The following is a 12,388-nucleotide window of genomic DNA, read 5'->3' as shown; positions in this document are numbered from 1 at the left end:
AGGAAGTTGTCGCGAAGCAACTTACGCTGAGCAAAGCATGAATCAAACAAACGTTTTCAGTAGCAACAACAATGTTCCTCGCTCGGAACCTCGAGTTTCGATCCTTGAGGGGAAGATATGAAGAGAACCGAAGCCAGCAACATTTGATTGGACTTGCTGATTTTCAGTCTGGATTAGATAGATAGATAGATAGATAGATAGATAGATAGATAGATAGATAGATAGATAGATAGATAGATAGATAGATAGATAGATAGATAGATAGATAGATAGATATAGATATGATATAGATATAGATATAGATATAGATATAGATATAGATATAGATATAGATATAGATATAGATATAGATATAGATACATAATCAAAGGGTAGAGCTAGCTGTTCATAATAAAATGCTGTTCTGGTCTTTTATTCAGCATTCATGGATGATGAGGGAAAATCACTGCAGACAGGGGGATGGTTTTCTCCTCCCCCCCAAAAAAAAAAAATTCCTGAAATATTATAGGTTTTGCTGTATCTGAAACTAATATTCAGAAGTCTGAGAATTTTACAGCTGTGAGGTTGGATCAGAGTGAGATAGATAGACAGTACATTTTGAAGCTTGTGTTACATCGCCTGTCTGTTCTGTAAAATAACCAACACAGCTTCCAATCATTTGAAGAGTGACCTTGTTTAGAAATTGTGTATTAACCTAAGACTGCAATCACGTAATGTTATATGTTATGAAATGCTAATTCTCTGTCTTGCTTTCTTATTGTTATTTAGACAATTCATGGCCATAAAGGGGCAATAACAGCAGTGGCTTTCGCACCCGATGGTCGGTACCTTGCCACTTACTCCAACACTGATAGTCACATTTCCTTCTGGCAGGTAAGTCCCCGATAGTTTATTTTTATTTGGTTTGTGATAGAGGTAGTCCTCACTTATTTACGACCGTGATCAAGCCCCAACCTTTCTGTGGTTAAGTGAATTTTGCCCCATTCTAAAACCTTTCTTGTCACCGTTGTTAAGTGAATGACTACAGGTGTTAAATTAGTAACACAGTTGTTCAGTGAATCCAGTTTGCCCGTCAAGAAAGTCGCAAAGGGTGATCACATGACCCCGGGACTCTGCAACCGTCATAAATATGAATCGATTGCCAAGCATTGGAATTTGGATCACGTGACCATGGGGATACTGTGATGGTCGTAAGTGTGAAAAACGGTCATAAGTCACGTTTTTCTGTGCTGTTGTAACTTCAAACAGTCACTAAACGAACTATTGTAAATCGAGGACTACCTATTAGTACATCATGTGCTCTCTTTTTTTCCCCACAACAATGCTCTGAGATAAACTGGGTTAAGAGACTGGTCAAAATTACTATAGGTAAAGCTGAGCCTTAATCTGGGTCTATACTGTGCCTGTCCCCTAAACTATAGGTCAGTGACCCCCAACCTTTTGGGCACCAAGGGCCGGTTCCATGGAGAGAGGTTTTTCCGTGGACTGGAGGGAACGTGGTTTCGTGTGCTGCCCACATCCCACGGATGGGGCTTCGGTTGTTTGCACGGCCCAGTTTCTAGCATACCATGGACCGGTCTCAATCCACAGACTTGGGGGGGGGTCCCCTGCTATAGGTAATAATCGACCTACGACTGTAATTGAGCTGGGATTACAGTCATAAATCCTGCTGGTCATTAATCAGGTTATCTCATGACTGGCCTGATTTTACAGTTTTTGTGGTGGCCATTGTTTGCAACAGTCGCTTTTGGATAGAAACCAGAGATAAACTCCAGATATATCATAGCTTTGAGCCGGGCACCATTTGCTTTTCTATTTCAAACAGAAAAAATTATTTCAAATTACAGGTAGTCCTCAGTTTACAATCACAGTTGAGACCAGAATTTCTACTGCCATCAAATCAGTTGTTAAGTAAGTCACACCCAATTTTACAGTCTTTTTTGCCACAGTCATTAAGCCAGTCACGTCGTTAAATGCATCCAGTTTCCTCCCATTGACTGCTGGGAAGGTTGCAAATGGCAAACACATGACCCCAGGACGCTGCAACCATTGTAAATACATGCCAGTTGCCAAGCACCTAAATTTGGATCACACAACCATAGGGATGTTGCGACAATCACAAGCAAGAAGGCTGGCTGTATGGGACTTTTTTCATTGTAAACTCTCATCGCTAAATCAATGGTTGTCAGTCAAGGGCTACCTTCAGTTCCCTATGGAATCTTTTCAAATACTTTATGAAGCATTTTTATTAAATCACAGAGGACAGTTCTGCTTTGAGCTGTGCCAAGAGGACGGCTCAGTATTCAATGGACTGTACAATTTAACTACAGATATGGAATAAATGTAGTGTTCAGTTGTTGTTGTCATCGTTGTTTTTAATGCTCAAACCTGAGTCATGGAAGAACATACTCCCAAACAAAATGGCAGGTGAAAGCTTTAAAAATGTAGCCCAACATATGTCAGGATGTTCCCCTACACAACATCTGCTTAAATCAATTACACAAAAATAAAGGTTTCTCTGTCAGTCATATCTGGCTCTAGGGCATGGTGCTCATCTCCGTTTGTTGGCCAAGGGCGCAAGCGTTGTCTGAAGACAATGTCATGTGGTCGGCATGGCCATACGCCAAAGGTGCATGGAATGCTATTGCTTTCCCACCAAAGTGATACCTATTTATCTACTTGCATTTGCATCAGTGGTGGTATTCTGCCGGTTTGGCCCGGTTCTGCCAAGCCGGTAGCAGCAATGAGCAGGGGAGACTGAACCAGTTCTCTCTACTGTTGGGCCCACCTGCCCACCCACCCGGGTTCCCATACTCACCTTTATCCTCTGCTTTTGAAGTGCGGCTCCTTTGCGCGGCACAGCAGAATGCTGCGTGGTAGCTGTTGAAGCAATGGGGAGTGCAGGATTGCAGGAGGTGAGTTAGAAAGCCTCTGTGCCTGCGCAAACGCCTCTGTGCCTGCGCAAAGTGCGTGTTTGGCGCCTGCGCACATGCAAAGAGCGCCCACCAAGCCACGCCCACTGAACCAGTGGTACTTTTTGAATCCCACCACTGGTTTGCATGTTTTCGAACTGCGAGATGGACAAGCTGGGGCAAGAAACAGGAGCTCACCCCATCTTACGACACTGTGGGTCTCGAACCCTCTGAGCTATTGCGTCTCCTGATTCCACAACATACAACCCTTTAGTGAAATTGTGCCTTTTGTTTGGAATGCCTGCTTTTGTAAGCGGATGGCTCAATGAAGGAAAAAGCTGCAGCGGCAAGAATTATTGCTACCTCGGACTCGGTATCCCTGTAACTATCACCTAGTGCATAATTTTAATTTACTGTTACTTTCTACATTAATTTGATGATAACTGTGCATCATTAAGAGTATTGAATTTATCGCCCGTCATCGCAGAGTGTGTTATTTAGGAAGCAATGAATAAGAACTGCGAAAATGCTCTTCCATCACTTGCATGTATTTAGTTCGGTTAAGTGGGAAGATCTAGAAAGCAATCAAGCTTATTGATTGAGATGTTTTACATGATCATCTAAGATTACCGGGGGGAGTGGCCGCAGCAAGCCTGCTTCAGTGCAGACCCATCCCTCAGCAGATATGATAATAAACTGCTGAGCTTAGTTCTAGCTGTGAATATTCTTCCCCCTTGATTTTATTTTCTTTTTAAACGGTAGCTTAAACAGAAGGAGTTAACAATAGCCAGCATGTTACATTTATTTAAAAACGTAGTCTTGTGTATTAGTGATTCCTCCTCTCCCTCCACTGGGTCTGTTCAGCACTGCTATTAATGCAAGGAAATCAGTAACATTAGTCATCTTAAAAGGGTTATTACTCAAGATGATTTAAATTGTGAAAATGTCATTGGGGCTTGCATTCTCCCTGCTAGAGATTTACATTCTCTGGCACCATTTCGTTGTTCAGAAGAACCAGGAAGGAATTTTTTTTTTTTTTTTTAAAGAAAGTAAGTAATGGCTTCTCTGTTGCACTGATCAGGATTCAGAACATGATATCGGCAGCAGCACATCTTAAAAAACATCCCAGAATATGCCAAGGTTTCCATGTGTCACAATCTCAGGCGCACAGCTGACTCTGCCATCCTCATCTGGTCTAGGAAGGTTTCCACTCCTAATGGGTTTAGCTGATTAACGGAACCATTCATTTCTTTGCACAGGCACATCGCCTACATAACAAAGTGATCTAAGTAGGCCAGTTATCAAGTGAATTGGAAGCTCCAGTTGGAATTCAAGGGCTTGTTTCCTGGATGTTTTGCTTAGGGAACCGACACAAAGAGGAGAAACCGATGCCTCTTAATGCTTCCTCTCCACCATTCCCATTGCAATTCAAAATATTGCATTTATTTCAAAATGGTGTGTGAATTAAATACCCTATCTTATTTGTGAAGCAGCAAAAAGCAGAGAAAACTGTGCTTGTTGACGGATGGTGCAATTACAACCATTTAATATGCATACACATCAGGTGGATAGAGGAAAGAATTGAGCTGCGTAACATTTGCCTGACATTGATTATTTTTATTTAAAAAAAAACATGCAGTTTTCCAGCAAAATATTAATGCTCGGTTCATAAATCAGTGCAAGAGCTTTCCTATTTACTTTTGCTACTTTCCTCTTTGAACGGTGCAAAGAGGGGGGGGGAAGTAAGTTAGAAGAACATGTGTATGCAAGAGTAGGATGTTTTTTCTGGAGATAAACATAAATATCCAGAAAACCTTAGGAGATCCTTGGCACCAAGACTTCAAGTAAATTGCAGTTGCTTCGCAGCATTTAGGAACTGGTCTACATGATGCTTAGATTGCAAAGCATCTCATGGAAGGATTTGTGCAGGAGAGTATCAATAATAATAATATCTAGTGTTTATATAATGCATTTATATTACTGGAAGCACTTCAGATAGATCTCTCACAGCAGGATTACCAGGAAGCCTGTGAACTCAGCTCAGAATGTTTTAATTTGCAGAGAGAGTTATCAGGAAAACACAGATGTGTATTTAACAGTCTGTAGAGATTCTCAGTCATCCAGGTCATGGTTGTCCCAAAGGTGCTTTTTCAGGAGGCAACTGGACTTTTTTCTTTTGAAGATGTTTCACTTCTCACCCAAGAAGCTTCTTCAGCTCTGATATCCAGCCCCACTATCCTGTCAGAGCTGAAGAAGCTTCTTGGATGAGAAGCGAAATGTCTTCAAAAGAAAAACAACAACAACAAAGTCCAGTTGCCTCCTGAAAAAAGCACCTTTGGGACAGGTGTGTATTCATAACCACCTAGGACAGAAGTGGGGACCAATCCACAAGTGGAATAAACTAGCCCACATCTTATTGCAGATCCCAGAAATGGGAACAGTGAAATTTAAGGGCAAAATGCCAGGATTCAGCAGTGCTATTTTTGTTTGCTTGTTTCTTGATCCCTTGATTCCTTTCTTCTTAACACACACACACAAAAGAGGTAAAATGCCGCCAAGGTGGGCAATAAATAAATAGTGCCAGGTCAAAAGAAAGTTACTCCACTCCTGATCTAATGAGTTCTAAAGTTAACAAAGATTTTTAAATGAGACTACTGCATTACAAACACAGCCAGTGTGTTGTAGTGATTAAAACCAGGAGGTTGTGAATTCTAGTCCTGCTTTAGGCACATAGACAGTTGGGTGATCTTGGACCAGTCACTCACTCCCTCAGCCCTACGAAACAGGCAACTTCTGTGGAATTGAAATTGGGCAAATTTTGTAAAATATTTTATGGTATAAAAATTATCACAAAGCATTTCATGCCATAATACGAAATGTCATAAAATACTTTCTGTGGTCAGCTCCTGGTGTTTGACTGTGCTGTACAGTTCTGTATGGGCTACTTTCAAGACAGATACACCTCTGAATATCTGTCTGGATTTTTACGAACTTTTCAAGTACATTTGAAACTCTGCCTTTGTGGTAAGGAAATGTCTCTGAAATGATGAGCCAAGTTTAGGGTTGGGTGGGTGTCTGTGTCACAAGTTGTCTGATATTCTCTAAAAACTCAAATAGAAGGTCTATTTCATCCACAGACTCCCGCTCTGACTATCAGCTGTACTTTCTCTATAAAGCCCAGTCTTCATTTTCCCACAACTAAAATAACCCTCTCTCAAAAAAAAAAAAAAAATGGTGGCAAAAGTTCTGCCTACCCATAGAAAGTGCAAAAAAGATTACCCTCACCCCACTATTCTCCACTGATCAGCTCATATTTGGAGCAATGCCAGAAGGTTACATTAGTAGTTTGATTAGAAAGATGGGACGAGATGTATTCACTTGTCAGTAACTATTTGTCTACTTGCTGACCTTAAAGAGGCAAAATGAAAAGCCAGAACCACATGACCCAAATGCAGAGGTCTCTCTCTCTCTCTCTTTCTCTCTCTCACACACAAATGCATACACATACAAATATACAGAGAGAGAGAGAGAGAAAGAGAGAGATTGCTTGGTGGATTTATGATGGCAAACTTGAACAAAAAGTCTTAAATGGCACCTTTCCCATTAAGACTTCAGTGAATGTCAGATCTTCTCTGATAAAAAATTAACACAAGCTTAAAGCTTTTGCCTTTGTTGATGGTGTGTCTTGTGTGTGTGTGTGTGTGTGCGCGCGCGCGTGCGTACATGCTATCACTTTTCAAGGTGAATGAGGTAAAAATTGAACTTCTAAATAGAGTGTGAAATGGCCTCAGAAATTATAGCTTTCTTGGGCAGCTGTAATTAAATTGTCTTTATGGATTCCCCTCACACACACACAAAAAAAAAAAAAAAACAGCCAAAAGGGCAAATGAGGTTGATATGGCAGCCTCATCCAGAATATTTGCAAAAAGGCTCCTGAGTTTCAGGACTTAAGACGCCATTTATTGGCATAAGATGAAACTATAGCTGATCTTTACCGAAGACCGAAGTGGCGTTGGTAGCAGCATGAAGTTTTACTCGAGGAATTTCCTCAGCTTTTTAGGGAATTTCTTAGGATATTCAGTGCTCTATTGCAGGTAGTCCTCGACTTATGACCACCATTGGAGCCAGAACTTCTGTTGCTAAGTGATACCATTGTTAAGTGAGTCAGGCCCGATCTTACAACCTTTTTTTTGCCGTGGTTGATGTGAATCCCCATGTTTGACAAGCAAATCTGGCTTTTCCCCTCATTGACTTTGTCAGAACCACCCTTGGAAAGGACATTAGGGTTTCCTGCCTAGGCAGGGGGTGGGGGTTGGACTAGAAGACCTCCAAGGTCCCTTCCAACTCTGTTGTTCTATTCTATTAATGGTAATCAGATGATCCTGCAAGTATTGTAAATACACGCCGGTTGCCAAGTGCCTGAATTTGGATTGTGTGACCACGGGGACCTCGGGACAGTCGTAGATGTGAGGACGGGTCATAAGCCATTCTTTTTCCAGTCCTGTTGTGAGTTCAAACCAGGAGTGGGATTCTACAGGTTTGCATCTATTCGCTAGAACCGGTTGTTATAAGCAGTTCGGAGAACCGGTTGTTAGAAGAAATTACTGGCCTAATCCTGTAAGGAAGGCAGGAAGGAAACATTCTGGTGTTGCTTATAGAAACTGCCTCTCCATTAACCCTTATTACATTCTTGGCAGGACTAGACTTCCTGTCTTAGGGACTTCTCTGGAGTTTTTTTCCCCTCCTTTGCTGGTACTTTGCTTGTGTGGAGTGACCATTCAAAGTTACAATGGCACTGAAAAAAGTGACTTATGACCATTTTTCACACTTACGACTGTTGCAGCATCCCCACAGTCATGAGAGGCCTGGCAAAGAGATGCGTGCCTCGATGTGAGTGATGTTGAGTTGGCCACACCCAGCCAGTCACATGACCACCAAGCCATGCCCACCAACTAAGCCACGCCCACAGAACTGGTTGTTAAAAATTTTGATTCCCACCCCTGGTTCATATGGTCATTAAATGAATGGTCTTAAGTCAAGGGCTATCCATATCCCTTCATAAGGCAAATGTATGGATTTCAGTAATGGCTGACTTCTTCTTTTTCTCCCCTTTCTCCCAATGCCAGATGAACACCTCTCTTTTGGGAAGCATCGGGATGCTGAATTCTGCACCGCAGCTCCGTTGTATTAAAACCTACCAGGTGCCTCCAGTCCAACCTGCATCTCCAGGTTCACATAATGCCCTCAAACTGGTCAGGCTTATCTGGACTTCGAACCGCAATGTTATCCTGATGGCCCACGATGGCAAAGAACATCGATTTGTGGTGTAAAGTCAGGGTGTGTGAAAGAGGCTTCTTCCCCCCCCCCCACCCACAACCCACCAACCCCAGTTCTCAGTACAAATGTGTCTTGAAAGTTCTTGTAAATTGATTCTACCCTCTTTATGATCTTAATATTGGAGGTATTAAATACCCAAAGATTTATGGACCAGGATTGGCCAGGCAATATATGTTCTCCTTGCTTCTGCATAGCTCCTTTAGAGCAGTGTTTCTTAACCTTGGCAACTTTTAAGATACATAGACTTCAACTCCCAGAATTCCCCCGCCAGTTGGCTTTAGAATTCTGGGAATCGGAAGTCCACGCATCTTAAAATTGCCAAGAGAACTTTAATTTTAGAGAAACGCAAACCCATTCAGCAATTAGAACATCTTGCAAGAGTTTTCTCTTTATCGCTACGAGAAGGGAAAAAAATAAAACAGGAGAATTGAGAATATAACTTGAGTCTGGCTAGATTGGTGAGAATCTTGATTTCTGCTGACTTTGAGAAAGAAAATCACTTTCACAACTTTTTAAAGCTAGTCTGAATCTCATCATTCCAATGCTAAAATCCTCAGAGCCTAAATGGAAAAAAAATTCCTTTGAAGTGTTTTGAAATGTCATGTTTACCAAAGCTTATGTGTTTACACTGAAATTCTTCCAAGTTCTTGGAAGATCTTGGAGTAAGAATGCTCTGTCCCTTTCTGAAATTCTGATAGGATCAGGAAAGATCCACAAGTCCCACATGTACTCTTTTGGCATTTTTTTACCTGAAAAAAAAAAGAGAGTCATATGGCACATATACATCTAGAATCTGAGATGCCTACCGTACTAATATCACTGGTTAATGGCATTAAAGACCCATTACATAGTTCGGGTTTGGGATTTTGTAAGAAAATGTATAGAAAAGGAGAAATCATTTTCTTTGTGTAATTTCTAATCAAGATGGAAACAATGGCATATTCCCATTAGTGAAAAGGTGATTTTATGTTTTTTAGGTTGGGGAAAAAGAATTTCCCCTTCAGTGAAAATTTACACAAGAATACGAAAGAGATAATGGGGATAATGATAGTTGCTGCTATTATATGTATCAATATCATATCTATGTATCCACAAATGAGCTCTTCTACAGCTTCCTCAAAAAAATGAAGACTGTTCAGATTTATATCGTCAAACTCTATTGTGACATAAGTATGTCACTAATTATGATACAGCAAACTTATATCATTTGGATTAATCAGAGGAAAGAGACTTAAGAGTTAGGATTATTTAATAAAACATATCTTTATCATTATTGCAAGAAATATGAAGAAAAGTTAACCTTCGGGTCCATTTCAAGTGTTATCCTTAATCAGGCTGATTAGCATTCACATATCGCCTATGTCTTATATATTTATTTTTCCTGAAAAACATTGTCTGTCTCCCACCCCACTCCCTTCCTTATACAGCTGAGGGGGAAAAAATGTAGAAAATATTTTATTGAAATGCTGGTGTGTTAAACATACTGTATGTATAGTATACATGTACTTCTAGACTTGAATATGAGAATACAGAGAAACTGCTCTTAATGCATGCTGATAAATTTAGCAAAAATTGCACCTGCGGAAAATTTGATTGTGGAAATTGAAGGATGAAGAATCAAGAAGGACAACTAGATGCATTTTTTTTGGAGCAGAGCATCTGTATCCTCTCCCCAGAAATGAATGTTGTCCATCATCTTGCCTTCCTACATAGCACTGAAACATTCCTGGTGCTTTGCATACATTGATATTATTATCAAACAATTTAGTGGGAGCTAGCATTATATCAGCCATAATTCGTTGCGTTGAGAATTGTTCAAAATGTTTTACAGCACCGTAATTTTGTGCTTTTGACCTATGGTTTGGTGGAGATAAATTCAGTTGTAAATTTTCAGTTTTTCGAGGGGCGGGGGGGTTAAAGAAACATATCATGTGTGCACCTGGTTATGAGTACTTTCCCCGGAATTCCCAGAATTGTACACCATTGTTGAATTATATTACAATGACAGCATAAACGGTACAGTGAATGATATATAGGGATACTCCCTGTCAGATAACTTTCTTTTTTATTATGTATAATTTCTTCTGTTATCCACACATTCTTTTTCCACGTTGATTCCTTCAATCTATGTGGTCCCATAGAATGATGCGTGAGAGGAAAAAAGCACATTCCTTACTGCAAGGTTAGCTAATATTTCCTGAAATAAACAAGACTCTGCAGAGACCCATTTCCAAGCAATGAGGCAAATTGGCGAGGCAGCTTTCCAAATTTACTAAGCTATCTGCATAATGGTACTTGTTGCATCGCAGCAAGGACTCTCCAGTCTCCTGGGATGTTTGGATTTCTAGCTGCCATCAACCCAGAAGCAAAGGATTGTGGGAGTTTGTAGCTAAAATGTTTGCAGGGCACTTGGAGCCTATTATTAGTGTAGGCCTACTAAGGGCCAAAGCCTACATTATGGTAATCTGAGGGTTGCCAATTAAAAAATGCACTCCAGTAAGGAGAAGGTTTTTGGTTTCCCTTCAAAACATAGTCTAAAACACGGGTGTCAAACTCACTGTTGTCATGTGACATTTCACGACATTTTTCCCATTCGCGGAGCTGGGGTGGGCATGGCCAGCACGTGATGCATCTGGGCCATGGGCCGCCAGTTTGACACCCCTGGTCTAACAGTTACCTACAATATGATACTATGAATTTCCTTACAACAACCAGTGACCTAGGGAGAAAAGATAAATATATAATAATATGCATCAGGATCTAGACAAAAAAATGCCACCTATCACAAGGCAAGTTTGAAGAACCAGCAAGTGACTCCCATTTGATATACAGCAGGCTCTCTGCATTTATAACATGGAAGCCCAACTTAGATATTCCAAACATACTACACTGTGTTATGCAAAAGGAGAGCAAATCTTTAAAGTTGTGCTGCACAATTTCAGCAGGGCTTATAGGAAACTTCCACCTTTGTTTTGAGTGGAGGATGTCCGGTTCCCAAATGTTACAATCGGCTGTAACTGTTCCTTTTATTTTACCATGTCTTGTTTTTCAAACAAAGAATTTCCAGCATTTTGAGATGTGATGGAAAAACACATCCACCTGCCTTCATCCACAAGACATTATTTGCTGCTATGAAGGATCTAAACCTATTTTGAATATTACGATGGCGTGGGAGGGATGAACTCTTGGAGCTGTGTCTTCGGCAGATGCATAACTTGATGCATTATGTCTGTTCAAACAAAAGCAGACCAATAGAAAACCTGGCCTCTACAAAGGAGTAATTTAACAGGAAAATCAATATTTATGTACTGGTTACTTGAACAATCCACTTGGCCCGGCACAGGAGCCTTGCATGGCTCCTTCCACTGAAACGAACGGTGCTATGCTAGAGTAGCACTGAGTGGATTTTTGCCAAGGCTTCTCAAATTCCCCTAAGATTCCCCTTATGCAAATCTGCATCGGAGAGACTTACTCAGCCCTCACTGTAAATTTCATCATAGCCTAGATCTTTCAGCACTGCAGTAAAATTTGTATTGTCATTCCGGTGTAAGCTTTTAGTGTTTTATTGATTTGTTTAGTACTGTATTTGGATTTGTCCTTGTAAATGTAGCAACGTGCGTGGCTTCATTGGCAGTTTACAAGCAAAAGATGACATGATGAGACACCTGTATGAAAATGTTGTCACTACTGAAGTCGCAGTGTATGGTAACTGATTAAAATGTTTGCCTCTAAGAAACTGCACGATTCTTATTATTTGCTGTCCAGATAGAGAGGACATAAATAGGTAATTTCTCTAAAACAACACTAAATTGCACTTGCATTCTAATTTTCACCATCCCACTTAGCAACACTGTCTGTTTGCATGAGACCCATTGTAAATAAGGCTCTCCATGAATTGGACTTAACACTTGATGGCAAATGAATGTCAATGGTTTTGTTTGCTTGATTTCGAGAACGGATGAAACATGCTGAAAAACTGAAAGAGATCTTTAATCCTAGAAGGGAAACAGGTAATGACAATATCATATGCATAAACAAATCAAAGCAACTCTTCAATACGTTCCATAGTGCTGTATTGCTAGGAAAGCCAGACGTTGAAAAAGAGAGAGAGCAAAAAAGAGACAAAAGATGGACCTCTC

The 12,388-nt window shown here is 40.6% G+C and overlaps 1 protein-coding gene across 5 annotated transcripts in view; it reads left to right on the top strand.

Moving 5' to 3' along the window:
* The window catches only part of WDR7 (WD repeat domain 7), a 265,074-nt gene extending 253,089 nt beyond the window's left edge, over positions 1-11,985 (top strand). For all 5 annotated transcript variants that reach the window (XM_087958594.1, XM_087958593.1, XM_087958592.1 and 2 more), the window contains 2 exons: positions 769-873; positions 8,039-11,985. In XM_087958594.1, the coding sequence (XP_087814720.1) occupies positions 769-873; positions 8,039-8,242 (309 nt within the window). In that variant the 3' untranslated portion in view covers positions 8,243-11,985. The remainder of the gene's footprint in view (positions 1-768; positions 874-8,038) is intronic.
* Positions 11,986-12,388: the final 403 nt, after the last annotated feature.

Source organism: Notechis scutatus, chromosome 2, assembly GCF_049901735.1.
Source record: "Notechis scutatus isolate UNSWTSFEM ecotype Mainland chromosome 2, rNotScu1.2, whole genome shotgun sequence".
Classification (NCBI taxonomy): Eukaryota; Metazoa; Chordata; class Lepidosauria; order Squamata; family Elapidae; genus Notechis; species Notechis scutatus.
The sequence above is the reverse complement of the archived record's forward strand: the minus strand, read 5'-3'. Positions and strand labels throughout refer to the sequence as shown.